Below are 27,624 nucleotides of genomic sequence, written 5' to 3'. Positions count from 1 at the left end.
GTTACTCCCCTTTCCTCTCCCCCATATTGCTCTAAAAAAAAAGGAACCTGAAAAAATTAAAATGCTTTTTAAATTCACTGCCCCCCACGTATTAAATCTGTGGGCAGGACATATGTTCAGACACAAGTTCTTTTAATAGGATATAGGTATTCTTTCATTTATAAGGCACAGAACACTATACATGACTAAAATACATTACATAATTGTACTACTGACAGAAAAACTCTCTACAGAACATGCCATACCCTAGCACTGGGATCCCCAACTTCTTTTACTTGTGAGCCACACAGTCCAAAGTGTTGATGAGCCACACACACAACAAAAGGTTTTTTGGGGATGTCAAATAAGAACTGTGATTGGCTGTTTGGTTGCCCCATGTGGCCTGCAGGAGGCTCTGCTTGGAGTAAAACTGAGCCTCTGTGCTTTCAAACTTGCCTCCAAACCAGAATTTTGAAAAGGGAGCGGTGAGAAACATGTTGCTTACAAGCAAAAGCACCTAGAGATAGGCAAGCGTATGTCCCTGGAAGTGATGATATGGAAATATAGATTATGGTTGAATAGAAAAATATCATGACAGATCTATTGTGGAAATCCTTTACTAGTGCACATAGGTTTGAAAAATATTCCACCAGAACCCACCCATCTAATACACCCACCCATAAAGCAAAATTGTATCAAACATCAGTCATACAAAAATTATACATTAAGCACAGTATTCAACTTAATATCCCAGTGTAAAAATATAAAGATAAATAAAATTATCCATCCACACCAACATTTGAGTGAGATGTGGGCAACCTTTGTCCTTCCTGACAATGCAGGCATGTCCCTTAGAGGGCTCAGCTCATAAGGGTAAGCTGGGGGGGCAAGGGGGGCTTAGTCTGCCTTATGCAGGTGTCTAAGTAATTAAAACATTTATAATGGGCATTATGTTTATGTGTTTAAGAGAAGACTAGGTTTTCAATTTAAACCGCTATTTGTAAATCTACTGTATCAGTGTACAGTAATCAAAGCAACATAGTGGCTTACATAGTGTGTTTTAGCAAGTGAAGACTTTATAAAGGGGAAATGTTTTACTAAGAATAAAATTATAGAACTTGAACAGTTTCTACTGCCAAGGAGCATCTCCCCAGAAAGATGCCATAGGGAGAGACATAAGTAGAAATAGGTTTCATTATTTCCTAGGAAGATACTAGGCATCCCTGCTCCCAGGAGAGCAAAGGAAAGTGTTAGCAGGCTGTCCCACAGGCATCCATTGCAGTGTGACACTTTGCTGCAGCAGTCACCTTTTAAGCTGCAATAAATCATTATTTAAATAAAAGTTTTTCATTTTTTTTTCAAAGACAATCTAGTGTCCTACCCTTGACCATGAACACTGCACAGCAAATAATAATGTATTAAGCTTGATAAGGGGGTTCCCTTAAGGCTATATTAATGAATCAGTGGAATGCCAAAGGACAGTGGATGTTTGTATTGCTTAAGGCTTGTCCCTATATCACAAAGTAAATGGGAAGGGCAGCTAACTTACAAATGAAACAATATTAAGGCCAAAGGCTGAGAGTGTATCTACACTGTGTGTAAGTAGCACTCTAAGGAGTAATTTACAAAGTAAAGTCAATAATATGGAAACATTTAAATTGGACTATAATTTGTACAAAAAATATTTTTGGAATAAATTTCCAACTACTACACATTTAAAATGTCTATGTCTCTATGATAATCTGACACTGTCTGCCAACCTGGCCACTCTTGCTAAAGTCAACAGCTTATTGCCATTATTGGGGCAAACCGCAACTAAAATTTAATTCTAATAATGTCAGATATAGTTATCGAGGCCTCACCAGTCCTGTCAGGTGAGGCCTGGGATCCAAATAATTGGATCACTTGGATTTAGTTCAGCACCTGGATGGACAAATTTGACCATGATGTACCCGTTTCATGACCTTGAGTGGATTTTCCTGTGTAAAGGGAACTGTATACTTGACCTTTAAAAGATCCTGGTTTGGTAAAATATCCAATATAAGCTCATCTTAGCAATTTTTGATTTGTCTACAACAGCAAGATAACACGTAACAAACTTTCTGGATTTTTTTTAGTTGCATCCTACTTGCTCTTCTTGTGAGATTCTTATTTTTACTTCTAAATTCTATTTTGGGAAATTCTGTAAGGAAAAAAAAAACAAAAAACACAAAAAAAAAAAACTAAAACTATTGTCTATGCACTGATGGCAAGTGAATGTTAACATTTATATGTGATGTTTGTTTGCACCGAATGCTTCCTTGGCAGTCTCCAGTACACACACTGAGGCAGCAAGTGGATTAAACACTGTTCTCAGTCTCCTTCATGGTAAGGACTTTTATATTGCGCTCACAACTTGGGCAGGTTCCGGGCCAGATGTGGGAGAGTTGTAGAACGAATTTGTCTGGTTCTCTCGGTGCTCTCGTAAAAATGGAGGAATCGTTGAAGCCTTGACATGTAGAATGCGGGTGTCCATCACTTCGCAGTCTATTTGCATCATCACCTCAAAATCCTGCCCGTTAATCACATTATCTACAGGAAGAGAAATGTCAATTTAAACTAGCAAATAAGTAATTACTGAATGTTTAAGGTAAAAATCTAATTTACAATTCATACTGTGCCTTTTGCATATCAATAAATGAGTCAAAAGAAGAAAAGCTGTGGCTTGGGGTCTCTGCTTGAAAAGAACATATCATTTCCTTTTCTTTTAATAAGTCAGTACTTGTGTAATAACATAGAGAACATTAAAATCAAACATTTACTGATTTTTTTTTATTTGCCAGCACTCATCCTGCCACTTTCTTACATACACAAAAGCAATGAAAAGTGCTGAGATATTCTCCTTGATTAAAGGTGGATGAACAGGTATTCATAAACCCAGCTAAGCTGCTTTAACATTTGTTGCATGTAGAATGCCAGAAACAATGGGTATCATTCTCTCCATAGCTAGGAAGAATAAGACAAAAATAAATACAAATATACAAAAATACAGGTTGCTGTGTCTGCTTTTTCTGAAGTTGTGCTTTGCTCAATCGATGGGTTGTAGTAATTATCGCTCCCATTCTATGAAGCATTCAATTAGTGGCAACAAACATTAAAGTGAAAGAAGGTGGCAACTCATGCCATTTTTTTAAGTTCAATAAACCCTAAATGTCTGAGTTTTTTAAGACAGCCAAGAGGCATCGTGCCTAAATCTTACTTTAATGTTCCTATAGTCTGGGCACAATCGTCATCACCACAGTTTGAGAACAACTGCCTTAAAGTGATACTGACATGCCTCTATAATTGACAAATCACTGTCACCAGAGATAGAAGAAGTCACTATTAGCAAAGAATTAAATGAAAAAAACTAGCCTTGCAGTTCGTACTGGGCATGATCAAAACATGTTATATATAGCCTTTTAATAACCTTTTATAGGCTGAAGTACAAATATAACCTATACTCCAACATACAGGAAGATTGTGCTGCCATCTATTCAGCATGAGTGACACAACAAACTCTCTGTACCTAGCACCTAAGCAGGAGTTTATGGGGCTTTGTCATTACAGCTGGGTTGGAGGGTGTTGGGGTGCCTTTTTAAAAAAAAAAAAAATTGATGGTCCATAGAGGATTGCACATGCACTTGAATAAGAGGTTGAAACAGACTGCTTATGTCTTCTTCTGAATATAGGAGATGGTGAAGGAGTTCTATAGGTTATACAATATACTATCAGTGATAGGAGTACTAACATTTTTAAGACTTGACATTTTCTCTCCAACATGTACCTTGGTAATAAGCAAAATCCATATAGGTGATCTTTTATTTATTTTGTTAGATCCCAGGTGTGCAAATCCAACAAACACTCACATGGAAAGAAGAAGCAAAATGTCTTGTTATCATTAGGCAGATACTCAACACTGATGGAGCAGACACTATTGATATTTATGCCTTGTTGTTTATAGAAGTAAAATAAAATTGCTGCAGTATGGGATATGTGTGAATCATATTGGCTCCATCTGTGACTTTTATATATGAGGATGAGCACTACATACTAGGGAAGTGCATGTGTTTATAAGAATTACATGTTTTCTGCTGGCACCAGACTTGTGTGAATTTTAGCTCAATTTACTTGTAAACTGTCAGTCGAAGAAAGTTCTCCAAGTCTGGAGAGAATGGATATATGCATTCCAAATGGGATAATTACGTCTTAAGCAGATGAGGGAATTACTTAAAGGGAAATGCCATTACTGCAGAACTGCAATGGGACTGTGTGAAAATATTTATACATTTTATATTGCAAATTGCATTGATCTGGAGAACAGGAAAGCATGCAATCCCAGCCTTCTGTGCAAAATGAAACCTGCCTAAGATCTAAGTCAAAATACCCATACCAATTGTTCCTTTCTGGTCTCCCAGCAATGTGGCTGAATGAGTGATATAAGCACTGAAGGCTACAGTATGTAACGCTGTGTCTGTATGGTTAGACATCATATGGAATGTAGTACAAAGGAAGACTTGAGGCAAAATTAGTGATATGGCCACAATGATAAAGTTTTCACAGACTTTAGCAGACAGATTGTAGGAGTATGCAACAGACCCTATTACATAAATGAAGAGTAAGCTCCTGTGGCATACCCAAAATTACAGAAAGGCCATCTCCCATAGACTCCATTTTAAACAAATAATTCTAATTTTTAGAAATTATTTCCTTTTTCTCTGTAATAATAAAACAGTACCTTGTACTTGATCCCAACTAAGATATAATAAATCCTTATTGGAGGCAAAACAACCCTATTGGCTTTATTTAATGTTTAAATGATTTTTTAGTAAACTTAAAGCATGGAGATTCAAACTACGGAAAGATCCCTTATCCAGAAGACCCCAGGTCCCAAGCATTCTGGATAACAGACCCCATACCTGTAGTTACAAATCAAGCACTTTGCATTTGCATTAATGGTAAAAAAAAAAAAAATCAAGACAATGGTTGAGAATTGTAAACTACATGGAGCGCAGAAAGAGCTCAAGTTACATACATGTGCATGTGTCTCCATGAAGAGATCTTGACAGCTTACAGATTTTTAGCTTAAAAAACACAGTCAACAATATTCCAAAAGTACTGATAAAAATACCAAAAATCTGTGCAATCAATATGCACATCATAATATATTTGTAATGATTATACCAAGAATCAACCTTCCATAATGCCAGGTACTGTCTGGGTATATTTATTCATGAATTGTGCAAGTGATCAGATATGAACATATGAATGGTCTCACTTTCATGCAAAGCAAATGATACATTCCTGATTTTCTCTACTAGGAGTATAACCAGGGTACAAAAAGCAATGTTTTCCCCAGGCTGCAGAAATATTGTATAGTAGAGGCTATGGAGTCCATTGTTAGCCTATCTAATTATAGTAACAGTGGCTAGTTTTATGCTGGATCATACTTGGAATGCTAAAGGACACATTTAAGACCAGTGAATAAAGTGGGGGTCAAAAGTGATGGTCCTGTTCCTGGAATAAATAACAGGGAGTTGCCTATGTAAACAACAGGAAAATCTGTATCAAATCACAAAAATAAAATATTGAAATTTTGGATGGGACAAGCCTTCAGAGAAAGAAATTCCCAAAAGAATAACGGGATCATGATCCAGAGCGGAAAAGTATTCCTAATTTCAGCCAAAGCAGCTGTAAACCCCAAAGAAACAGGAATATAAAATTCCTCAGGCAATTTTTCCTTTAGCCCCCGCCCAATATAGGAATTTAACGATAAATTATGAGAAAATATGGAAAGTCCGTTTCTCAGAGATTTCTGTTTTGGAATGCCATGAAATACTAAATTAAGAAGGGACAACAAATATGGCTTTCATTTCTCATCTGTTGGAAAGAAAAGAATTATTAATCTCGCTAAATACATAACAGATAAGTCAACTCCCCACCCCCATATGAAATGGGACATTTGCCTAAACTGTAAATCACTTGCATAAGGCACTTTTCAATAAAACGTCATCCCTCCAGTGCACAGTTAGGCATTATTTCTCCTGTTGTCCCTCGCCTCAATAGGGCAATGCTTAAACTGGTACCCCAGAATACATAAAATATCAATTATCCATTTATTTTACAAGCAAACTTTAACTGCTGCCTGCCCCAATAAATAACAGCAGTCTGAGCCAGGAAAGCTAATAACTAGCTCATGCAGGGTCCCCTTCTTTGTATCCTGCAAGGCAGATTTAAATACATCAAGGGCAAGTGCAATCAATCATCAATTAGTTTTGAAGAGTCTACTAAAATTTAGAATTTAAAAACCCGATTGGTTGATTTTCACTTGTGAAAGGTGAAACCTTCTGTATGTTTGTAAATGAGCTCCTTGGTGTAAAGCATTGTGAAGGTGTTTTTATAAAGATTATTAGTAGAAATAACAGTCAGAATAGAGGAAAGACAAAAGTTCTGTACCAGTTAAAGACATTCATAGAAAAGCTACCATACTCCTCTAAAACTGGCATGACCTAAAGCACATGTAGGCCCAGATGAGAACATTGTAACCTGCATACTTTTTTGCCTAATAAAAGAAAACTTAATTCTAAGCAACTTTGCAATATACATTTATTACATATTTGTCATGGTTTTTTTTAGTTGTTTGTATATATAACTGCTATTAAAATCAGTGTCTGCCTGTCCTTTCTATTCTCTGCCCTGGTGGCTCTGGGGTTTGAAACAATGTAACAAACGCCAGCAGATGTTACAGAGTTCAGCAAATGCTGCTTTCTATAGTGATTACATTTAGAATAACTTTTAAAACACTAATCATTTTTAATAAATTGATATAGGAAAGTTGCTTAGAATTATGTTTTCTTTGGCAAAAAAATATTTTTGGGGTTGCCATGTCCTTTAAGATACCTGTCATTATTTGTGTCCTGTTTCCCCACTATTCCTCCTACTTCCTATATGCGACTCTTAAAACTGGCATAGCAGGGGCTTGTTATTCTCACGTGTGCTATTGGTAATGCCTTTCAGCAAATCTATGGATGGACAACTATGGTGAAACCATCCAAAATTCTACATTGGAGGCCCATCAAATGGTCTATATGGCCGGCCATAAATAAAGAGGATTGTAGACTTCCACCAAGGAGATACCAGCATACATTCAATGCCCACAATAAAAAATTCAGATTTCCGACTGGAATAAGAGGCCTTATTTATGAACACTGATGCCAAATTAAAACAGTGTGATTACCTATAGCAACAATCAGATGCTTTTATTTTACTGTCTAACATTTTCCGCATATAAAACAAACAGAGATTGGTTGCTTTAAGTGTTCTCAGTGGTGCAAGCTGCCAATAATTTTTTGTAAATTAGCCCTGGAACTCCATGGGACTACAGAGAAGTAGACAGACAGTAGACTGGAAGGGAGAGGAAGAACAGAAGCCTGGAGAGACAAGAAGAACGGCTACTGTCAATGCCAGAGGCTATTAAACTATAAGCCTTTAGCTATTGTTGGACAACAGTTCCCAGCATTCCCAACAGTCAAATGCTGTTTATAAGGGCTAGCAGCTAAGCCTCAATAAAACAGAAGCCAGGTACACCATTCCTGTTCTGAGCAAAGAGAAGGAACAAATGGTGCCAACAGGAAAAAAAAAACAAAAAAAAAAACATAGGAATTATAATGATTGAGCTGAGAAGTACTTTTACTATTGGCAATCTTAAAAATCTGAAAGGCAAACTGGAACATATTTTTGTAAAAGGCTGACCCATTTCCTCCATATGTGGATATAGAATTCAGGTGGCTTCTTTTCAGCTGAGATTTATAAAGCTCCGATACAGCTGCTATAAGAAAGAACAAACCTTAGGGGATATTAAAAAAAGCTATTTGCCCATAAAACTATAAATTAGCAGCAAATCATTCACTGAAGGATCAACTGCTGAAATATATACAACGCTGATGGAATCTGAGACTAAAACAAAACTGATTCGATGATAAAGATGGATAACAGAGTATTTCACTGGCTGTCAAGTCACTTGAAAACATGGGAAACACTATTCATCTTTAGTGTAGGATCACAGAGGGTGAGATGTTTGGGTGCTTGTTTGTGGGCCATTGATGCACATCCACTTCAAGGGCTCATGCTTTCCCCAGGGGGGCTCTTTCATGCATTCCATGACAAGGAAACACATAAGTTAACACAGCCCACACTTTGCTATGTGTTTGTATTCACTGTGCCACAAAGAACCCCAGAAGGCAGGTGGAATGGAACTTGCTGCAATTAGAGGTTCCGTGCTGAGCAGCGAGTACAGCCTCTATTGAAAACAATGGGCCGTGTTAACTTAGGCGTTGCAATGGAACACATTTATAAGACACTGCATAGGAACACATGACAAAAAGCTTGCCTGAAAGAGCTCTAAGGTGGCTACAATTATTCCAGCCACTGGGGAGCATACCTAGGAAGATCCAGCCAGTTACATCACCCAGTCATAACAATAGCTGCACTTGGCCAGGTGAATAATTATAAAAGCCTTGGTGGATAAATATATTAACTACTGACAGGAAAGCCCCCAATGTGACATTGCCCTTGGTGGGACACTAACCCCACATGGGAAGTTAATTATTTGTAAACGGCACAAAAATACCGGCACAACAGGACTTAATTTAAGTGGGATAAACCCTCAGGGTTTATCCCACTTAAATTAAGTCCTGTTGTGCCGGTATTTTTGTGCTTTTTGGATCGTGGTGGAGAGTGCCGAAGTCTCGCCTAATAATGTGCACCAGGCGTAACAGAGTGGAAAGGCCAGGGTGTGCTGGTGAGTGTGGATTGGCATAAGTTAATTATTTGTGATATCTATGAATATACATAATTCAATGCGATGGAGCTAAAGTCTATATTTTAGATTGCCCCCCCCCCCCAATGCCAGGACATAAATGCTATTTCAGATGCCCACTGAAAAAAAGTTCCTCAAAAGCAGAAAAATAAAAAAAACCTTTGATAGGAGGAAGATAAAGTGAGGAATGTTTCTTACATTAAATAGCGACAGCCAAATAGTAAAGCACTATTTCAGTTTTGATTACCTCACTATCTGTCTGTAACCCAAATAGCAACAGCTGTTTCTCTTCTCGGCTCTGTTACTGTTGTACTGAAGGCCCAAACAAAATCTTTCTTGAATTAAATAAATATAGCCTCAATCCAAATTAGTCAGTCACATTTACTTCTTATGTAGTTTTAAAGTGATAGTAACAGATAGATAAGGGATCTTTCTGTAATTTCGATCTCCATTCCTTTTTTGCTAAAAATTATCTAAGCATTAAATAAATCCAATAGGATTGTCTTCAATAAAGATCAATTATATTTCAGTTGGGATCAAGTACAAGGTACTGTTTTATTATTACAGAGCAAAAGAAAATCATTTTTAAAAATGTTTTAATTATTTGTTTAAAATGGAGTCTATGGGAAGCGGGCATTCAGTAAATCAGAGCTTTCTGGATAATCGGTTTCCAGATAACAGATCCTAAACCTGTATTACTAATGTCTACATAATTTGTATCTTGATGGATCAATAAAGATGATGTTTTAATTTAGAAGGTTCGGAGTGCTTGGAACCTCGTTTTTTCGTCTACTAATGTCTACATAATACTTCATTTTAAACTGAACTGCCACTTTAAGACTTAAGTTTATAAATAAAGCAAAGTAACTTCTACCTGCCTCTGGAAAGTCCCAAAGAGGAAGCCATAGAAAAGAATGTTACATTCAGAGTCTTTCTTTTGTGAGTTTTCTTTGAAAAATCGCATTAGTTGTTTTAATGCAAATACAACAGGAGTTACAGTAAAAATCACACCCTTCCATACCTACTAAGATATGTGCAGGATGCTTTTACGATCAGATTAAAGTCTCACTATACTAGAACAAAGTTGGATGTCAACTAAGGTATAAGAGTTCCCAGGTGCAAGAAGTTTCATTGAAGCTTCCGTTCATGCAGTCTCTTACCGACCCCATCACAAACTGCTACTGTACACAGGGCCATAGAAACAGCAATGTATAAACAGCCGTTCCTTCCCAGCTCTCATGGCTACTGTAAGCAAAGAACAAATTACATTGTTTATTTTGAGAGACCCAAATATTTTTTTCCAGTGTTTTTCACTGGAAAAATGTGGAGAAATGAAGAGATAAAGAAAACAATGAGGACATAGGTGGAATTTCAGCAAGTAATTTACAGCCTATGATAGTGCAGAGGTGTGTGGGCTACACGGGTGCTAGTTTCGAGACAGCAATAAAATACAAAGTGATACAAGAGATACACAGGGGAGTGCATGGTACAGCTTACTAACTAGAAGATAGGACAGAATACTTTATGTCATGTTGACTCAAGCTCTCTGTGCATGGAGATGTAGTAATGTTGTGAGACTTAACAGATGTAAAATAACAACTTGGTCGGTCACTGCCCTTAAAAGTGTTATTGTAATATTTTCTACTTGTTCCATTCGACCACAAGCTCAGAGGGCTAAGTGCAATTGTAAGGGCAGTGACCATGTTTTTATACCCACAATGCGTTTTTTAAAATGATTCCAGCATAATTGTAGTTGCCAGGGAACGATACTTCCAGCACCGAATGAGAGGCCTAGCCGCATGAGGGGCCAAGTAGATACCCCCCCCCCTCGATCCCCCCCGTGCGATGGGGGCCGCATCGCTAGTGCAGAGAGCGCAATAGCTGATTTAAAAATCAGGATTTTGGCTGCAACCACACTTGCAGTCATAAATTATCTCTCTCTCCTGTAACAGATATCTTTGGTATAATGATGGACTCACAGCACATATCAAAATTTTCGCCATACTTTCAATCTGACCTCTGGCACCAACGAGCACTAGGCATTTTAATTTAGTATATGGGTATAGTTGCAAATGATAAACTGTAACAACCTGACATTCTGGTTCTGTAAAGTCTTCAAACACAAAAATCAATAATAATAATCATGTCACATGAAGTAAACCCCGGAGCGTTTTGTCTATATGACTTCATTTAGGCATCATTTCCTGCACATGTAACTAAATAAATAAGATCGTAAGGAGTTGGGCTAAGGGGAGGGGAGCAGATATACCAAATTGCTTAAGCCAAATTGCTTAAATCACTAATGACATGCTCACAGAATGTGTTTTGTACTTAGGCACTGTTCCAGGGTGTATGTGACGCATCTGCCTGCCATACCATTTTATGTTGCCACTTTGTAATGGCTTTTCCCTCAACTGCTTGCCAGGCTCTCATCATTTGCCTAGGGTTTTGTTACAATCTTGGAAGAAGACTGTACTTGTTGTGGTAGAGTGACCCAACAAAACAGTAAAAAAGTTTTCCCTTTAAATTCTCCATAGTAGGAGATGTAGGCTTGAAGAGAGATGTTACTAAACAGAGAATGTCCAGCTCACATATTGGGGCTCACTTTCCCCAGAAAGGCTGTCCTGTGGAAATTCCCCCCAAAGAAGTATCATGAGTACAGGAGTGACCCCAACAGTTTGTGGTACTCCACAAGGGCCCAGTTTAGTGAGGGAACTCATCTACTGTGTAAAGGTAGGAGGAATTATTTTTATGATTTGTGGTTTTGTATGCTGAAATGGGCACCCCTGTGTTAAATAATCTGCCTTAAAGTGAAGTGTCTGTTGTGGATCTCGCAAGTTTACATTGTATATAAATTTAGAAATAATAAGAATAAAAAAGGATGTTACTAGGGGTGCCAAACATTAGGCACCCCCAAGCATGTGCGGAAACCAAAGCAGAAAGAGGAACGCTCACCCGCATTCACCCCAGCCGGTGGTCCTATTAGGAGAAAACTGCACCGACCAGGGTGTACACTGTTTTCAGGTTACATCTGACTTGTAGCATGTGTATTGTTGATCCGACACAGTCCTACAAAATCTCCCATGGATTTAAGCCCTACAGAGTGGGTGAAATGGAGGCTTTAGCACTGGATCTCCAAAATTTTATTCTGACCTAAGCACCATTAGAATGGAGTTTGTATGTTCTGGATAGATGTCATCCAGGATGAACTGGCAATCTGTTGATTCTGGAAAATGCCAGAGGGACTGTTGTAAAATGCCATAGGCAGTTACTCTATATTAGACCTGTGGGGGCTGTTTGGACCCTTGTGTAATAGCCAGGGCCTCTGAATTCCTCCAAACTCCAAAACCATACAAGCAGGCAAGTTAATTAGCTCCTGATTAAACTGACCATAGTGTGTGTCTCTGACATATGAAAAGAAGGTTGTTTAGCAAAGAAAAGTTAACATTCAAGGTCTGGAGTCTCTCTTACATTGAAATTTTCATCTTAAAGGAGAAATAAAGGTAAAAACTAAGTAAGCTTTATCATAAAGCTCTATGAGACTTAAGGGCACTATTAAGAGAACTAAAGGTATTAGCCTTTCCTTCTCCTTTAAACAAAAAGCAGTATGGTAGCGCCCACACATTCATTGGCAAACGCTGCTTAGCAGTTTTGCTCTAAATTAGTCCAATGAAATATAAAATATGTATATGAGCAAGTGTTCCCATTTCGTGTAAACTATACTAAATTGAAAACAATCTATTTTGGCCACAAGAGAGTGTTCCGCACGCAAAAGCAAAATCATAACTTCGGGAATCTGCCATCTATTGTCACGCTTCACCAACTACTTGGGAAAACTTCATTGCTTTCGAAAGCAAGGCTTTTGGTAGAGTTTTATGGAAAGTTAAGATCACTGGGAAATGTTCCTAACTCAGCTACAGGAAAAACAATAAGGGCTTAGCACTGTGCAGCAGACACATGTAATGCTTAGTGATAATATGTATGATTTTCTATTTTTTGTAATGAGAATTTGTTGTCATATAAGAAAATAAGTAAGGTAGGCTATTAGAGGTAAGCTCATTATGGGCAATTTCACACAATGTCCAGCAGTATGGATTTATTTTTTTAACTATTTTCATCTTACTGAGCAGTATATTTGTTTTTACAGCCAAAATTACAAACATATTATATAAGCAATTAAAACAAAAACAACATAATTATATGACAGACAGGCCTCTAGCTCCATGGAAATAGGGTTTCCACCTTTTTATAAAATCTGTTCCAGCAGGGCAGGGCCATGAGTGGGCAGGTAATGTCACATCGCCAGTAAATTTCCAATACTGCCCGTGATGACAACCCTTCATTTAAGCCACTCAACAGAATCATCCTAAGATCCATCCCAAGCTAGTCCCTGGCCTTGTGCTATCAATTCTGTATTTGACTGGATAGCAATTTGAGAAGTGGTGTTTTATTCACTGTTATTCTCTCAAAAAGACAGCCATGGTCAAAACATCTGTGCTAAAAACCCTAAATACAAATATTTTGTATACTGAATTTTTAAATTTATATTCAACTGGGCCTGCCAAATTGCACACCTTGAGAATGTGGTTCTGACATAACATAGGTAGACGAAAGATAAATGCTTCTTTTGCCTATAATAGCAATTAATGCCCCAAGCCTAGCGTGCAGGGGGTATAAACCATGCACCTTGTTGTCTGCGTTAGTATAGGGAAAGGGCTTAGCACACCAAGAAAGATTATTTAAATGAAGCTCAATAAAGAACTGGGCAAGAACTGCTATATCCTGGGGCTCATTTACAAACATACTTGCAAACATGCACAAGAGCAGATGCCTACTGTAAACAACCAGATGTTCGCAGCAGATTATTTTGAAATCATAGATCAGTACTGTTATAGGGCTACTTACGATTTTCAGTCCTATAACCCCAATTTAATAATAATAATAAAAAAAAGTAACAGCAATTGGTATTAAACTGAAATCTAATTTTGGACTTTTGAAATATTATGAAAAAAAATCAATTTTAATTCAAAAGGAATGGCAATCCTGAAGAAAAATATGCTTTCAGAAGAATGTTACTTGAGCATACTGTAATACTCAAGTTGCTGGCATGTAACTATGAACATATGTTGTAGGCACACATATAGATTGCAGTAAAAAATAAAATAAAGTTCAAAAATTCAGGTGCAAAAATAAGCCTAAATACTCTCACTGACACGGATTGCTAGAAGATAGACATCGCCTTGGTGACTGCAGCTGCAGACTTTATAAGAGTCTTTATGTATCCAGAGCCCACAGGCATAGAATTTCTCACCCTGTTTCTCCCACACCTGTATTTGCTGGCTTAGGACCAACCATATTGTATTATTTTTAAATGTGGAGAACATTTTACTTTATTTTACTTTTGACATTTTGCAAAAGTCCCTGATTGGAGAGGATCATAAGAACTATCCATGGAACATCAGGGGTCACAGAACCTCTTTAGTGGAGGAGACATACTGTGGAATTTTAAATAGGAATTTACAAGGTCACAAGATCTTTAAGCTTTGGAAAAGCTGATGGACAGAACCATAAACATTCTTTCAAAGTGGAATTAATATAAACTTGCACTGTTAAAATAAGGTAGTCAAAGCTGGCAGATCTAATTTCACGTGGTTCGAGATCTATCCATCGAACATCTGTGTGACCACAAAGCAGGAGCACTATTAAAACCTGACATATATGTAAGGGAGTCTGTTTTTACATGAGAATGCAAACCCTGTTGGTAACATCTAAACCCCAAGGCCATGCTTATAAAAATGATAAAAATGAAAAATAATAGGACAGTATTTGTGTTCTAGTTAGTGAATTCGCCCTTCCATTAGACAGTTCTCTGCAGTGGTCTATCACCTATGCCTTAGCCAAAGCAAGCAATTCCACAACTCTACATCCCATAGACATGTTAGAGCTTTAAGAAGGAAACACAGTTGTTTCTCATCTGTTTAAGTAAGTGCAAGTGCTAATGGTAGATATTCTTACAAACAGAGCAATATAAATATAAATGTTAGAGCAACATTTTGTATTTAAAAATTAACATCTTTTTAAGTCAGCATGATGATGCTCTGATTAAGATAAATTGTGGTTACTTTACTGCATATTCATTCAGTACAAAAATGTTCACTGTTTTGGGGGAAAGCTCTCTCTGTCAGATGTATCAGGTGTACAGTGTAACCTCACTAAGATGCCATGCACTATACTGCTAAATGCTGACAGTTCAATAAAATCCCAATTTTGCATCTAAAAATTAGAAATGTCCATAATGTAATGCAGAGAAAGGTGTAGGCACACCAATAGTCATTCATTTGCTATTGCCACTATGATGTGTCTGAGAAAAAGCTAATTTCTGCTTTTATTTCTACAAATTCTAATTTTCAAAATGATAAACATAAAAATATAAAAGTCAGAGCAGGCGAGCCAACAAGTCCCAAAACCATGCTAGTTTTGTGACTTCTACTTAATAGAATGACTTCTGCTAATTATTTTAAAGCACTGCTATGGTAAATAGGTTCTGTAATATCTTACAATAGGTTATCAAGTATAATTCTTGTGTCCGTACTTTTTACTTACCATTCACATTAGTTGATGGCAGTATTATTGACATTTTTGGTCTAGTGGTTTTATTTCTGTGGGTGGCTGGTAACAAAAGATGATCCTGTAAAAGAAACAAGAAAATTATAAATGATAAAACTCATATGTATATCTCAATAACCTTTAATAGAATAAAGTGAAAGATAAATTAATTCATTTAGCTCAAGAGTACTGTTGGTATTATTGCTATAAATCCTTACCAGGTTGCCAAGATAACAGGCCTACCCGCTACATTTCTGTCAGCGGATATAAACAAGACACACGTCAGTTTACGCTAATCTCTATGAAATCTCTTTGAATCTCTTTTAAAAGCAAGATTCTTTGAAAACAAAGGAAGAACAATTATTGAGATGTTTTCCTTCATGCATGCCTCTCGAACCCCTACCCCTCAAGTCAATGTCATGTCTACAGGGTTAAGTGACTTGCTTTTATTGCTTTTCTAATAGAATGTATACAATTCCAGCCTGGCTAATTGGTTTTCACACCATAACTTAAATTCCATTTATTTGAGACCCCTTTGAAACAAGAACTTGAAGGCAGTGGGGAAGTTGTTTTATTCTGAACATGAACATTACATGCAATCCTAGGTACAGCAAGTCATATCACGCACATCTCCATTGGCTAAGCAAGAGCATATCACCTTTAGAGGCTTTGCTCTTTTTTTATGTAAACATACTGCCAGCTTCTATATCATAAAAAGATAAATTCTGAAGTAAATTGATCCGGTGAATTTTGCACTGAACTATAGTTAAATATAATTTTAAACATTAAAATGAAGATTTTAGAAAGTATTTACATTCATGTTAGCAACATGCCCATCTCGTACATACAAGGCCCTCGTTTTACTTTTTTTTTTGTAGCACTAAAAGTATTAAAACACCGCAATAATGCGGCCACAGAGAGGGCTGGTGCTGGCATCCGTAACAATGAAAAATGGTGCGCTAAGTTAATAGGCTCTACCTTCATTTATACATTATATTTAGTGAAAAAGGTCACGGTGAATAAAACTAGTGGTCTTGTGTTCCTGTGTGGTGCTCCGTATATCCCCTTTCACCTACACCATTTTTCAGTTGTATTATGAAGGAGAAATTAAGCACCAAAATGTTGATTATTTTTCAATAAAAACCATCTGACATTATCAGAGTTTTACATAAAAATAAATATACAATACAGTTCCAAATACCACTGATCAATTTATTCATGAATACAGTAACTTGTTGTTTGCAAATTGGTTTATATTTACTGGATTTATAGAGCCTTTGGCTGTAATGAGCGGGAAGGGGTATAACTATTTCCAAGAAGCAGATGGCCCTTACGTTTGCCAAGTATTGCACTTCCATAGACTTTTGGTTTAAGCAGAAGCCTCCATTATGACAACACTGGCAAAACCACTGGAAAAACCCTTCGAAGGGGGACAAAATAAAAACAAGAATGCTCCGGGCTCTCTCTCTTTTATTAACAAGCTCTCTGTGAGGAGTTGAAGCAAGGTCATGAGATGTGGTCCAAGAAAAGAAAGACTGTGTGTTAACATTTTCCTAAATAATTTCAGTCATTGTAAAAGGGGAAACAATTGTCTTTATTCTTATAACAAGCTTTAGTGTAAAAGTTGCTGAATTTGTAAGACTTAACATAAGACCAGGAAATAAATAAAGGCGGCAACATTTTTGGCAGTGTCACTATACCCCATGTGCTTTGGAGTTTCTTGTGCACAGTGACACATTAGTGAAATAAGGTTGTTAATTGATTTGAGGGAGTTTCCTTTATAAACCCATTCTAGAGCCTTTAAGCACAAAGATTTTAGTAGGTTTTGCAGTATTTGCAGTAAGTCAATGTGAGTTTCCATGTATGAATGTTCATTTTCCTTTCAGGTTACTATGCAAAAGCTACAATTTACAGGTATAGGATGTATTATCTAGAATGGTTAGGCCTGGAGTTTTCCAAATAAGTGATCTTTCATTAATATGGATCACCATACCTTTTAAAAGCTATTTAAACATTATATAAACCCAATAAGACTGTACTGCCACCAATACAAATTCATGCAGCATCATTACCATCATGTACAACCTACGGTTTTATTACTACACAGAAAAAAGGGAATTATTTTCTAAAACTAGTGTTTTTTGGTTTTGCTTTCTGGTTTCCAGATAAAAGATCCCATACCTGTATCCTATAGGAAGAACGATATTGACAAATACATGTTAATCATTTAGCCACTGACTATGCGTCATTTAATTTTCAGTGCTGTAAGTAATGAACATAGGCTGACTTTAACAGTGTTACAAATAGGATACACATTACCTCTAAAACCCCTCCATAATTACACATATGCCTTTTTAAGCATTCCACAGAATAGCACGAGTACAATTCCAGTGGAGGTCATAAACAATAGCAAAATACAATATGTTCTTGTGAATTACATCAAATGCATAGCATTAGGTGCACTGCACTATGATGGTATCATGGATAAAGATCTTTTATTTCCAAAGCCATCTCAATGTACACTAACATAAGTGCCCATTTCCTTCACATTCTAAAGCAGAAATTCAGTAAAATGTTGAATGACCCAGCAAGTGGTCCATTTTTTTCTGATTTACTTAAATTTACATAAAATTAACAAAGATAAAAAATGGGGTAATTTGCCATCACCCCAGACACAAGTGTTATACGGTGACAGAAGTCACCTCATCTCCTATTGACCTAAAACAGCTTTATTTATTTATTTTTTTTAGGGAAAATTAAACATATAATATAGTCTAGAGTGTACCTATAATAGGAACATTACTAGCGTTTTTATTATAAATGGAATTTAGGTTCAGAATATATTGCACTAAAAACACGGTTATGGATTCTCCAGTTTTTTTTTTTTTGATGACAGCTGGCAATCTGATTTACTTTAAGAGCCTACTTCTATTAGATGCTAAAAGTAAAAACAGTTGCATATTAAATTTCAACATTCATGGAAAGATAAATAAAATGATCAAAGCCTAGAAAGGTCTGGCAGAGTTCTACATATAAACATCTGTTAGCCGACAATGTAGCAATTTGAATTCATACAAAATAAGCAAAGATAGGTCCATCCCTCGTTAAACTATATTTAATTTTTATTTAATTTGCCTTTCCCAAAGCAAGATCTAATTTTTTGAATAAGAAACAGAAGATTTTAAAGAAAAGTTAAACTTTTATCCTGTTATAATTAGCTACAGCTTCTGCAGTTCTTTTTAAGTCCTATAACAAAATTAAAAAAACATTTACAAAGAAGCAGTGGTTTAACTACCTATAAGGAGACCCCACAACTATGGGGGGGGGGCTGTTAGGGCCCACATCCCCACCTGCCCCCACCTCCCCTCCTGCATCTGTGCCGACCAGTCCATGAGCTCACGGGAGGGGGGGGCAGAGGCAAGGGGTGGGTGCAAACTAACGTAACATGGAGAGGCAGGAAAATAAAAAGTTATGTCACTGAATAAAAAGAAACATAATGAATATGTTCAAATGCATAAGCTTTTGAAGCTACCCGACATAAAAAGCCTATATAGCATACAAATCTAAGGCATTGACATGTATTTCTTGATTTTTTTGTTAATCCTTTAAACAAGGTCAGTGAGAATAAAACGTAATTTTCTTTTAACCCTTTTTCCTGCTTCAAAAAATAGTACATTGCTTAGCAGTATGTTTTTTCTCTTTGACTCCAGTGCAACCTGGCAATGTAGATTATGTTGCTGGCAGGCTGTTAACCCCTTGGCAATAGCACAGAATGTACAGTACAGGCAGGTAAGGTACTAAAGTCCATCTCATTACCTCATTAAGAGCCATCATGCTGACACAAAGGGCACACATATATAGACTAGGTTACATCAGCCAATGAATAATGTTTTTTATTTCACTCACACAAATCATTCTGTTATTATTTAAACCGGCATCTTTCCAGTAAGATGATTTGCAATATAGAAATAGAAATATTTACTGATCTGTATATGCCAATATAACTAAAGGTTACTTACAGAACCGGGAAGTAAATTACCTGTTAATTTATTTTTTTTAAACGTCAAGGTGCAACAAGTCTGATTGTGCCCAGGTCAGGATTTTCATATTTCCAAATTGACAAATTCGAAAATAAAATACTACTATACCAATGCAAAAACAAAAGCAGTTCCATAACTAGGTGGGTCTCCGGGCTGGGTGGACTGTATATATTTCCACAGTTGACATATGTTTATGAGATGTATTTGAAAGGGATTTGTCTGGACTGGTGTGAATCAGTTTGCCATTTTGTAGCAAGCAGAACATTTGCTATTTGATACACATGTCTGCCATACAGGGTTTGGTGCAAGACAAGACTTGCATGTCCTTTCTCTCCTGCTAGTTTCCCATTCACTTCTAAATGAATCAGTTGCCGGCTAAATGACTCCCAGCTGTGGCAGCTGCCTGCACTTATTCCCACATCCCACTTCTCTGAGAATAGAGCACTGCCATTGCACACACTGGCTCACATACACTGCCTCTCATGTACACATGAACAAGCACTTCCACTTACTGTATGAAGGCAACAGCAAGCAAGGTGTTCTCATAACTGCCACTGATAAGCATGGGGACATTATCCACTGAGAACAATGGCAAAGCTTTGTTATTGGTCTCTACATTCAAAGACCCAGGTGCTGAGTATAGGTATGGAATCTCTTACCAAAAAACCAAAGATCCAATGTTAAGGGAAAAATTCAATTTAAAAAAAAAAACAAAAAAAACAAAACAACTTCCCTTTTTCTCTGTAATAATCAAACAGTAGCTTGTATTCTATGGTAACTAAGCTGCATGAATCCATACTGGTGGCAAACCAATCCTATTGGGTAATTTAATGTTTATTTTTAAATGTAAATTATATATATATTTAAATGTTTTATTTTAGTAGGCTTAAAGGAGAATGCAAGTCAAAATTTAAAAAGCATACTGCCCAATAGTCCTCCTATTGTTTAGTAAAAACGCCACACTTTTGGCTCACCTAATCAAATATTTACTCAGTCACACTTACTTCACATTTTCTAGAACAGGCAGCCATCTCTAAAAAGGTATTCTCCCTTCCTTTCCCTCCTTGCTTCATACTGCACATGTGTTTCATTCCCTAACCCCCCCTTCCCCTCTGCCAGATTAGCTTCTGATTGGCTGGTGGGCATGTGTAGCTCAGAACAGGAGACAGGATCAAGTTACACACATGCTCAGAGAATAGGAAGGCTGCCGCTGGCAGCCTACAGGAAGGGGAGAGAGATTTCAGTGATGTCACTGTAGGCTTCACACTGCTGTAGGCTGCCAGCACCATATCTCAGAGAAGCAAGCAGGGATCTGGGAATTTAGATATGCAGGAAGTACTTAAAAAGAATGCCTTTAGACTTACTTTTAATTTATATTAACCTTTCGTTGTCCTTTAAGGTATGGTGATCCAAATAACAGAAAAACCCCTTATGTAGAAAACCCCAGATAACAGATCCTATACCAGTACCAAAGATCAAGGCACAATGTATATATTTTTAGTTAGCACCAGCTGTCTGAGACAAATGCAAACATCTTAAAAAGGAATATCCCTGAATTTTGTCTTTTGTGGAGCCATCGAGGCTGAGTTGAACAATTACATATGTCTATACTATAATTATATTTACACCTTTAAAACCTTGAAATAAAACTTTACACAGAGAAACAGCTGGACCACAGCTCATAAATACACACACAAACACATACTTTTATAGGCAATTATGTCACACATTGACAAACTATCATTATCACATATATCTCACAGCATTTTTGTGTCAAATATAATCAATTCCCTGACAGCAAAATGTCTTGTTTCCCTTCACAAACATTTCACAAATATTTCATTTGGAAAAAAATGTAAGAGAGTGTGTTTGTCATATGAACAACCAGCCCAAAATAAGATTAATCTTAACGAAATGCCACAAAGTGAATCACCGGTGGAAAGGCATAGGTGTCGCTTTGTTTCCAAAGTCGCACAAAGTTTCCTGCAGCTTCACTAACCAAAGTTACATGTGTGCCTTTCTCTGTTTATTGCTGGTGAAAGGCATTTTAGGGAGATTAGTCGCCCACGGCATCGGAGATTTAACCGCGGGGCGACTAATCTCCTCGTTGGCCATTGCCTTTGGACATGCAAACCTTTTGGTCTTTGGACTATTCAGTACAGTACACAGAAAGAAAGAACAGTATAAAAAACTAGCTGCCATTACTGTTTGCATTCAGATATAATCAAGCAGAACTAATACATGGGCAATAACATATTTAAGTAAGAAATTCAAGTATACTCAGATGGGTTATATAAAATTAAATAGCAATAGAGAAAATGAAAAACTGTATAAACAAAAGACCTTTACTCTGATGAAGAAATAATATGCTTTGTAATTTGTTATTAATTCCCTATGGAAAACACTTTTGAAACATGTACTGTTTGCATAGGCTGTGAGCACCAATTACTTTGTTAAACCCAGATATTTGAAATCAGCATGGCAGCCATTATTCAAACCTATTCACAATGCCTGCTAATTAGCAAGAGGAAACTGCTTAATGGACTCCCAGTAGGCAAGCATCAGAGCAAAATGGATAATTAAAGGTTGATGATTGAGGGAATACATTATTTAACACTTTCTGATAATACCAGGGTTTCTAAACTTATAGGGACAGTGTTCACCTAAAAACTGAGCACACTAATAGGACATGTGTTGAAATTACATTCTGCCTATAGTTTATTAATTAATAAAATAAAAGTATATTTGCCTATTTCACTAAACTCCCCTCCTACAGAGCAATTTGTTCAGAGCATCCTCTCTACCTTTGAACAAATCCCTTTCTTCTCTAAGCAGCAGCCTGTGAACAACTCATTATTAGGGGCTTCTCAGTGGCTTGGTAATTATTTTTATCAGGAAGTGCTAAAGTGGCGCTGGTCTCATGTTCTTGTTTAGTTCCAGAAATAGCAAAAACTACTGTGCTCAGCGTACTTTTAAACACTACAGGGGTCATTTATGATCACAATTAACTATAGGCAAAAGCTATGTTCAGCATAAGCCCTTTTCATTCAGCTCATGTTAAAAATGTGTGTATAATGTCTCTTTCAGAGCTGGTGTGTAGATATTCTGATACCATTCAATGCTTGTCAGTCAGATAGGGACCTGTCAACACACAGCAATATAATGATGGGAAATGACATGTAGCGCTCCCTCGCAGGCCCAAGGCATGATGAGATTTGTAGCTCAACAGTTTTAAATTTTCTGAACAGTGCTCCTGCATTTAGGTGAGAGAATAAAAGAGCAAATAAGAACTATATGGGAATAAAAACAGTAACTAATGTCACTGGCTGTGGAGGGGAAATTAGAAAGCATTTATTTTAATAGCTTTCAAAGAAAAAAGCATTTTACAGAAATGTTTCCAGCTAATCCCTCCCTTAGTTAATGGTCCAGTAAAACCAAAATGAAAATTATTTCTTTGACCTAAGATCCCACTTGATTCTATCCAGCACATGTAATAATGTTTTCTTTCAGGCAAAAGCCCTTGTTTTTATTTCAACATGCCTACTACCAGCCATTTTATTAACGGTTTTTAAACAAAGCCCAAAATAACTACTGTGCTCAGCGTACCTTTAAACACTACAGGGGTCATTTATGATCGCAACCGCAGTAGACAAAGTGTTTGAGGGGAAACTGCCATGTTTTTCACTGCATTTTTCATTGCAATCACCAGGGGTTGCACCTGATGCAACTGTGGCTGATGAATCAAAATGAATGAAATGGTGCTTACACGCAAGTGTACTTATAATTTATTAAGAGGTTCTTTAAGACTTCAAAAGTAAAAAATGTCTCTCCATGTGTCTCTTAACACAGCATCCAAATGCATTCTACTGCAATATCTCTTTCAACCTGCACACTTAAATATTCCTTTCTATATTTTGATATTTTCAATATTATCACGTCTCATTATCTACCAGGTTAATCAGTTCACACAACAGATTATTAACGAATAAACAGATGAAACCACAACCAGTACATAAATATCCTATAATATAAAGTTCAGAGGGAGAGGAGCGAGCAGAGCACAAATGGACTGCCTGTGACATCGCTAAGCCCCGCCCACCCTATGCATATTCACTGCACTTTAAGTAGCTGCAGCTCTGTTACTGAAGTCTATCAGGGCAGGCAGCTTAACCAGAAGCTTGCAAAAGGGGAGGGTAGAGCACAGTTTTAAAGCAGTTATGGACATATTTGAACCCAAAGGTATTAAAATAAAAGCACTTAATCTATTTTACATTATGTTAGTGCATTGTAAAAATTTATGGTGTATTTCCCCTTTAACAAACAAGGGTCAGATTCATATTTTTATTTTCAGAGAAGCAACAGACTCTTTCCAAAACTTCTATTCACTTGGCTCACAGGCACAAAGCTGTCACGGAATGCTTTATCTGCCATAGTGCATAACTGCCAAAACGCAATGTGTGAAATGCTTTTGTGATTCTTTTTAACTATACCGTGAGCAGGGCCAGGGCTAAGGAATAGGGGGCAAAGGCAACACAGCAGTGGGGATATTTATTGAACAAACAATTCACCACAAAGTACTTTTAACAATGCTTTTTACTGGCCAGGAGACTCTTTGGAGGCAGTAGCCAAATGCCTGCTGTACCCAAGCCAGCCCAGCCAGTCAGGTATTTTAACCCTTGTTTTGCAAAGCATCCTTCTGGAAGAACAACTAAACCAGACAGCTCAGGTTGACAGTTATTGCAGTACAACTAGTACCCTGTACCCCAAAATAAGATGCAATTATTATATGTTGGTTAAGAGAATTGGACATTCCCATTAAAAGGCCAATTTACAATATATTTTGCTGCTGGGATACCTTTAGATGGCCATAAATGGGCTTATTAAATTGGGCTACTAAAGACACAACATTTGCATTGGTACATTATTGGCCCGGAAATCTTGGTGCAACCAAGGGGAAACAATGGAAGTTTGGGCAAAGCTGAACCATTAACTCCTTTATAGCCACCACAAAATAATTACATATTGTAAAAATGTATGGAAAAATAATAAGTGATGGTACAAGGTCCTTTTAACATATGAATACCGCATGTAGCTATCGGCTTTCCAGTCATTTGAAATGCTATTTAATAACCAGCACAAAGCTATGTTACTCTGTGTACATGGGATTAATATTTGCTATAGCAACAAACAGAACTCCCAGTGTTTCCAGAAACAAACATTGTAGGTTTGTTGGCATGAACCCCCCCAACGTTTCATGCTAAAGCATTATTATTACTGCAAACAGACTAAGGGTCAAAAGCACAAATATTCAATATAAGTAAATTTAATCAGTGCATTTATCTAATCGTTTTTAGTGTCATCAATCTGTGTTTGAGAAGACAAATACTAGTCTAATGCGTGGGGAATGCAGATAATCCAAAACTCACTTCATGTTTATCAACAGAAGCAAAAGATTTGTAGTTAAGTAAAAGTGTCTTGCAATGACATCAGGGATTTACTGCTGATAGCACACAGAGAGGAACTCAGGGGCAGAACATATCTTTTGTGTTGCGAGGAAACATCAGACGGAAAATAGAACTTTGTATATGCATTCCCACCACTGATTTACTTATTTGCCAGTAAATTTTGCTCTTCTCTACCTGCTGAAAGCCCTGTAGCATCAAATGCATGTTTTAATAATGTCTAATGGCTGCAAAGCTTAGCCTCTTAACAATAGTCCATATCATACTGAGCATGTGCAGAGCCACTGACACTAAAAAGATGGCCTAGAAAATAAGAAGATGGGGAGCTGCTGTTGACAACTTTGGAGGCACATATAATTACTGTTATAGGACTGCTGAACCTCTGGTATGGTATAGTAAGTGCAGTATAAACAATACAACATTTCAAGCCTTATTTTATGCTCTCCTTTGACTTGATTTAGAATCAGGTAGTGAACTTAGTTGGCTGCAGACTTGTTGTTTATGGGGTTTTCACAGGTACACAGTGTGAGTACCCACTGTGATCTCAATAATAAGTCTGCAGCTTTAAAGTGAGTAAAGCCAAATGTTAGCCACCATAACGTCAGCATCAGAGCATCTATGTCCCCCTATTTGAAATTAAGATGTTAATTACAGTTGAAGCAATTCATACCTTGAAAATAGTCTCCAAAAATACAGCAAGCTCTCTCACACTTTTCCCTTTTTTTGGAAGCATGGTACATGCACAAGTCATCTGTTTTTTTAGCTTTATTATAAAATGAAATCTCTCAGCTTTCCAGTTTATGGCAGCACAAACAACATAAAACAGGTAACAATCTCTCAGGTTTCCAAAAACTCCATCTGAGCCCTGTGCCCCTACTATCTTTATCATAATTTGTGGTGAAACTAAAGTGGGCAGAAAGTGCCCTCAGGGAGGGAGCTTCGACAACACACAGGACAATAAACATATTAAATAAATAATATTTTGAAAAATATTTAAAAATTAGGTGAAAAGCATTAAGATAAATGGCAGAAAGCCGGTTCCTGCTCCATACAGTTTAAAACCTAAGTAACCGAACCTAAGTAAGTTACAGGCAAAAAGTGTAGGTTAGAAGTCCTGCCGTTTCCAGTGGTTGAGGCACAAGGTCATATTACCAGACAAAGCGGTAGTTTGGACAAAGAGCTGAGTGTATAATGACACTATTGACAAAAGGTACTTGTGCCCATAATGGCCTTCGCAACTTGCAGGACAAGGGCCGTTATGGCCACAAGGGACACTAGGGAGCCCTGGAACTTCTGCCAACCTGGACGTGGCTGCATCTGGAACTTTACACTTGTTTCATTAATAAGGCCAATTGGTTCATAAAATTCAATACCTGCTTATAAGATCCAATACTAATATCGAATATTATTACAGGCTTTAATTTTGCACCATGGAACAGCATATGGAAAATTGTGGCAACTCACTGAAAACAAAACATTAGTAGAGTGATCCAAGAAGGCCTGCTGACAGAGAACCTAATTCTCTAGAAAGAAACGTGCAGACTTCCAGATAAGAAATCTAATTAGGAGACTGGATGTTGGCTGCTGAAACTGGGCCTGACTCAACTTGGAAACTGTCAGATGTCACATATTGTTTCTCTGGCTTTATGGTGAGGAGTAGGATTTTAATACAGTTCTCTTCGGGGGAAATGGTGCCTGTAATTAAATTAAGCATTTCAAAATCGACTGTAATATCAGGATTGACAAACAAGATAAAAGCTTAAAGAATAGTGCAAATAAAGCTCTGCATAAAATTAGGATGAGGTGGAAAATGTTGTTATGTAACTACCACCTTTGATATGAGTTTATATTAAGGAAATGATGATTTGTCTTGCTATTTGCAGACATCTAGTAGCCTAAACCTTGTTAGAATGTAAGCTCTTGCAAGCAGGGCCCTCCCCGTAGTGTCTCCGATCCTCATCCATTGTAACTGCAAACAATTTCTGTGAATTGTTTACATGTATATGTTAACTGCTCTGTCTTTTGTATCCCTCTATTCTGTAAAGCGCTGCGTAAATTGATGGCACTATATAAATAATAATAATAATTTTAAAAGTGGTATTACAAAAAATATCTAAAAGTACTTGTCGTATAAAAGAACAAAATGTTCAAAAACTGTCTGGCAATAGAAGTACCAAATTGCCTGGCAGTGAAAGGGTTATATTGGTGGGAATATGGTAGATGTCCCCTTTAAAGTGTCTAGCTTTGCCTTATCTTTATAATACAAGATAGATGCCCTGTGTATTGCGTCAGAGAAGCTAGAATACAAAGCTGGCACACTGGTACTACTTTGTGAATGCAATAGATTGAACAAGCATTTTGAGTAATCAGCCCCCTTTATTTTAGATATGGTATATATTGACAGCAAAAGGATGTGTGGCAGTTCAGCAAATGGTAAAGTTATAAAAAAAAAAAAAAAAGAAAGTGTGAAAGTGTTTGTGTACATTTACAGACTTTAACTGTTACAAAGAGAAAAGAAATCAACCATGCAGAAGAGAACAGTGCTTTGCTGTGAGTACGTAACTGCTAATTCAGGTGACACCTGCACATTCATTATAAGCTATAATTAAAACCAGTTGCAGTTATAAGAAAGCATATACTGTACCATTTGCTCACAGTGTGTTCACTTACCATCAGAAAAAAAACAAGACATACAATATAA

General features: G+C 37.0%; 1 protein-coding gene across 1 annotated transcript in view; it reads right to left on the bottom strand.

The window, feature by feature from the left end:
• Positions 1-580: 580 nt before the first annotated feature.
• atf6 (activating transcription factor 6) overlaps positions 581-27,624 on the bottom strand; it is a 64,367-nt gene continuing 37,323 nt past the window's right edge. Inside the window, exons 15-16 of the mRNA XM_002933780.5 lie at positions 15,419-15,503; positions 581-2,550 (exon numbers count right to left, since the gene is read on the bottom strand). Of these exons, the coding sequence (XP_002933826.2) occupies positions 2,357-2,550; positions 15,419-15,503 (279 nt within the window). The 3' untranslated portion in view covers positions 581-2,356. The remainder of the gene's footprint in view (positions 2,551-15,418; positions 15,504-27,624) is intronic.

Source organism: Xenopus tropicalis, chromosome 4 (assembly GCF_000004195.4).
Source record: "Xenopus tropicalis strain Nigerian chromosome 4, UCB_Xtro_10.0, whole genome shotgun sequence".
NCBI classification, from domain to species: Eukaryota; Metazoa; Chordata; class Amphibia; order Anura; family Pipidae; genus Xenopus; species Xenopus tropicalis.
The sequence above is the reverse complement of the archived record's forward strand: the minus strand, read 5'-3'. Positions and strand labels throughout refer to the sequence as shown.